Source organism: Echinococcus granulosus (assembly GCF_000524195.1).
Source record: "Echinococcus granulosus chromosome Unknown EG_S00283, whole genome shotgun sequence".
NCBI classification, from domain to species: Eukaryota; Metazoa; Platyhelminthes; class Cestoda; order Cyclophyllidea; family Taeniidae; genus Echinococcus; species Echinococcus granulosus.
Window position 1 is genome coordinate 18,227 of NW_020170663.1, and position 3,680 is coordinate 21,906.

A 3,680-nucleotide genomic window follows, 5' to 3' on the forward strand; every position below is an offset into this window, starting at 1 on the left:
AAGGGAGCGATGCAGCTTTACGGCTTCTAGGCCGTTAGACAAACTCACACCCATGCACATTTCTCATGTTTATTCACTGAAGACGTTTGGAGTCAGCAAGAAAGGCATCACTGCTACACCTAATGTATACTGACGATCAGATTAATGTCTCAACTATCTACCTGTGTGCACGTGTCCTGGGTTTAATTTAACTTCAGTATTTAAATAACTAATTCATCCATTAGATAATTAACTAATCACTCAATTGTTCATAACCCACCGCTTTAAGGATTAACCTTTCCCGAGGCTGTCATGCTGCAGGAGTTCGTGAAAATTTCCATCAAACTAAGTAGATAACTTTGAGGATGATCCAATCTATACAGGGAGATAATTTGAGTTCAAAGTGAGGGGGTGAAAGGAGACTGTGGTAAGCTCAGTCAACTCGAAGATGGCACTCATTGCGATGGTCAACTTGTGCAAATTGTGAGCGTCAGTGGAGTCCACGATGTCTAACCTATCAAGTGAAGAAATTGATTGACATCCCCTGGCCTAGCGACTGCGATTGGATGACCTCTCTCCTGCCCACATTGCACTTCGTGACACATAACTTGTCGAATTATAATGCAGCACTTGCGATTGGTTTCAACACATTACAAAGTTGATTTTGATGAATTCCTGCACAAATGTGCTGAAACGGACTTGTGTTAGCAGGGCTAGTATTTGCCCTAAGACGTATGATGGAAATTGGCAACTCTGGCATTTCACACCATTGGCAATGGCATCCCTGTCGGCATTGATGCACGAAGAGGAGTAAGGCCTTTGAAGCACCAAATGCATAAAGTTGACGTACCACCTACAGTACGTTGCTGTGAACGTTGTGGTATCACCTGCTACTGTGTTCCTTACCATACATAGTGGTCAGCCACAGTTAAGTGCAGAGAAATAGGCGGTGAGAATAGTTTAGGCGATTTCAAGCAAATGTGAGGACTTGCTTCTTTTTCCCGACCTCATGAAAGTGGTCGGAAGGAGGCTGAAGGTGTTGCTAAACAGGACTGTCGTAGAACAAGAAGAACTGTAATGCCAGGAGAATTTTCTCCCTTCCCTTCCCCTTCAATGTCTTCCAAATTTCTACCAACTACACACCCAAAACCTCTTCCCTCATCAAGTTGTTGTACTATTGTGCATTGCCTTTTACCCATTCGACAGATTTGGTTGAGTTGCGGTGGGATGACATGGTATGTGTTAACTCCTTGCGATTGGTGTAAGGAATGAGTGGAGCCCCGTTAAAGCCTTGGTGAGAAGGACAGAGTACTCATTGATCTATCCCTATTAAATGTTGACTGCAAAATAAGGAAAGATTTATTATGGACTCACTTACGCATGTTCTAAAAGAACATTCAACAAAACGCTATGAGCAATAGTTAAAACGAATTCATTTGTACTGTAAGTGAATACACCATCTTCATTTTTCACTTTTGCAATCACCAAAGTAGCCACCCTTGGAGATCTGGAAGCACTTGCTTTTGCCTACATTTATGGACGATATGGTATAGGGAAAATTGTTGATAAAGGATCTTCTTGCTAGCTCTAAATCCATTAATCTGCCAATCAATTTGGTCATTTTTCGTTGATAGCGCCATCAGAAAGAGGACCGGTGTGTCTTTTCAATGCAAACAGAAGATGGCTTCAAGAAACAAAATAATGGAACTTTGATGAGGTTCCTTTCCTCTACTAATTTCGCGGGTGTTGCTCTGCGTAGTTCCTGTGATCATGTAGTTTTCATATGTCTGTTTAAGTGAAATTGCTAACCTAGCAGACTCTCTCGCCTCCACAGCTACACCGTTTTCGTGGTAACACTCGCATTCTATTTATGTGAATAGACCCAGCTTTACTCAGCCCCTCTGCACTCCAGCGATAAACAAATCCTTCCTGTTGGCAAGTCCAACCACAGCGTGAGGGAAGGTACATGAAATCAAACTCAACATTTGGCTAAGCCTTGTAGGCAATCCGGTGTACCCCAAGCAGAAATACATGGAGTAAAACGCAGGTTACGACCCGTCTTTATTTAGCTGCACCTTGTACCATAATTCAGAAAACAGGTAGCTGAGTCGAGGAAAAGTAAAATTTTGGGCTTCTTATTTACTAGGTCATTCTGATGCATGAAAAAATGAAAATACGGCTGATACCACCAGTACTGTCAATACCACACTAATTTATTATGCAAAAAGCATTTTACCTATTAGAATTCAAATATTGTTGCCATGAAAGTTGTTGCAAATAGTCATACTCAGGATTGCTCATTGAACAATGAAGTATGTGGGTCCTCAATTTGATTTAAACTCTATAAACACCATCGCTGCAATTTTGGATTTCCAAAAGCAAACTCACTATTCTAGAAGCAGTGTTAGGCATGGTAAATCCCAGGACGAAATCCCGTATGCTCGACAAAAAGCATGTATTGTCTGAGTACACAATAGCTATCTTGGGATATCAGAGTTGGATTATTCTACATTGAGGGTCCTCCCTTCTTTAAGGTAGACTATACCACAATTTGCACGATAATTTAGTACAGTATGTATTGGAGGTTACCTTCTCCCGAAAGACGTCGGTATTTCGATATCGCGCCGATTGACCTCAGTCAGTTAATCTTCGCGGGTGGAACAATACCAACTTGAAACCTGTTTGAATACGTTTTATGACTTAAGCATCATAATTTTTTAACATAACATTGCTAAAAAAAAGCCAAATTGGATTTATTTGTTTCTGCACCTGTAATACTCTGTCATACACATTGTTTGTGCGAAGAACTTTATATCAAGCATGATAAGTTCAAGAATTTCAAATCCAAAACATGGGATAAATCCGACCTAGACATTGTGTGACCACAAAAAAACTTTAAAATTTAGAGGAATTTTTTGGAACATACATAAGCTAATGACTGCAGGATTTGCAAATATGACTTGACTTCATAATTATCAAACAAATATATTTCACGGAATAGTTTCTAGCTATGTTTTAAAGTAATATTGTCCTATTTTGGATGATTTTTGAGAATGGATTCGACTTATGCTCTGTGTGGTACTGAAGCTCGCAGATATCGAGTTAATGCAACAGTAGTCAAGTTCCCGTCCCATTTTCTTTCTGCAAAATACATGAGCAAATGCCAATTGCGAAGGAGGAGGTAGCCACCTCCTCAACTAGTTTGACATCTATTTATTTTTTGCAAGAACGGCGAATCCCTCTGCTAATTTATGCTCTTTTGATGGACATTCTGGAAGTGATTGTTGTATTTACCTGAGGTGTTGTGAGCTGAGAGGAAGACACCTGTACTTAAATAAATTTTAATTAATTTTTTAAATCGCAGCCAACTCCTCCTGATTTACAGCAGCATATGCTACTGAAGTCCATACGTCAACAGAATCACAGTGACATGAGGGCAGACTCGGAAGTAGCAAGTCCTCATGCAAAGTTGCCGGATAAAATTCATTAAGTGTATATATTGATGATGTATAAAATTTTATCAAAAAGTCAGGCTTCAGATACAACTGCTTTTGAATAAGTTCCTGGTCGTCTTGGTGTTCCGACTTCCCATTCATTCAGCTAGGGAACAACAGGATTACTCAACTCATTTAGTGCATAAGTAATCACTTTTGCAGGACGAAGCATTACAGTGATTTCGAGAATCCCTGCAAAAATTGGTT

The 3,680-nt window shown here is 39.9% G+C and overlaps 1 protein-coding gene across 1 annotated transcript; it reads right to left on the reverse strand. All coding sequences in view use genetic code 11, as the record gives it.

Moving 5' to 3' along the window:
* Positions 1-354: 354 nt before the first annotated feature.
* On the reverse strand, positions 355-892 carry EGR_10851 (hypothetical protein; the record flags this gene model as incomplete). The annotated part of the gene is made up of 2 exons (XM_024500100.1): positions 355-493; positions 867-892. The coding sequence occupies 2 exons, from the start codon at positions 890-892 to the stop codon at positions 355-357; spliced, it is 165 nt and encodes a 54-aa protein (XP_024345486.1).
* Between the last annotated feature and the right edge of the window lie 2,788 nt (positions 893-3,680).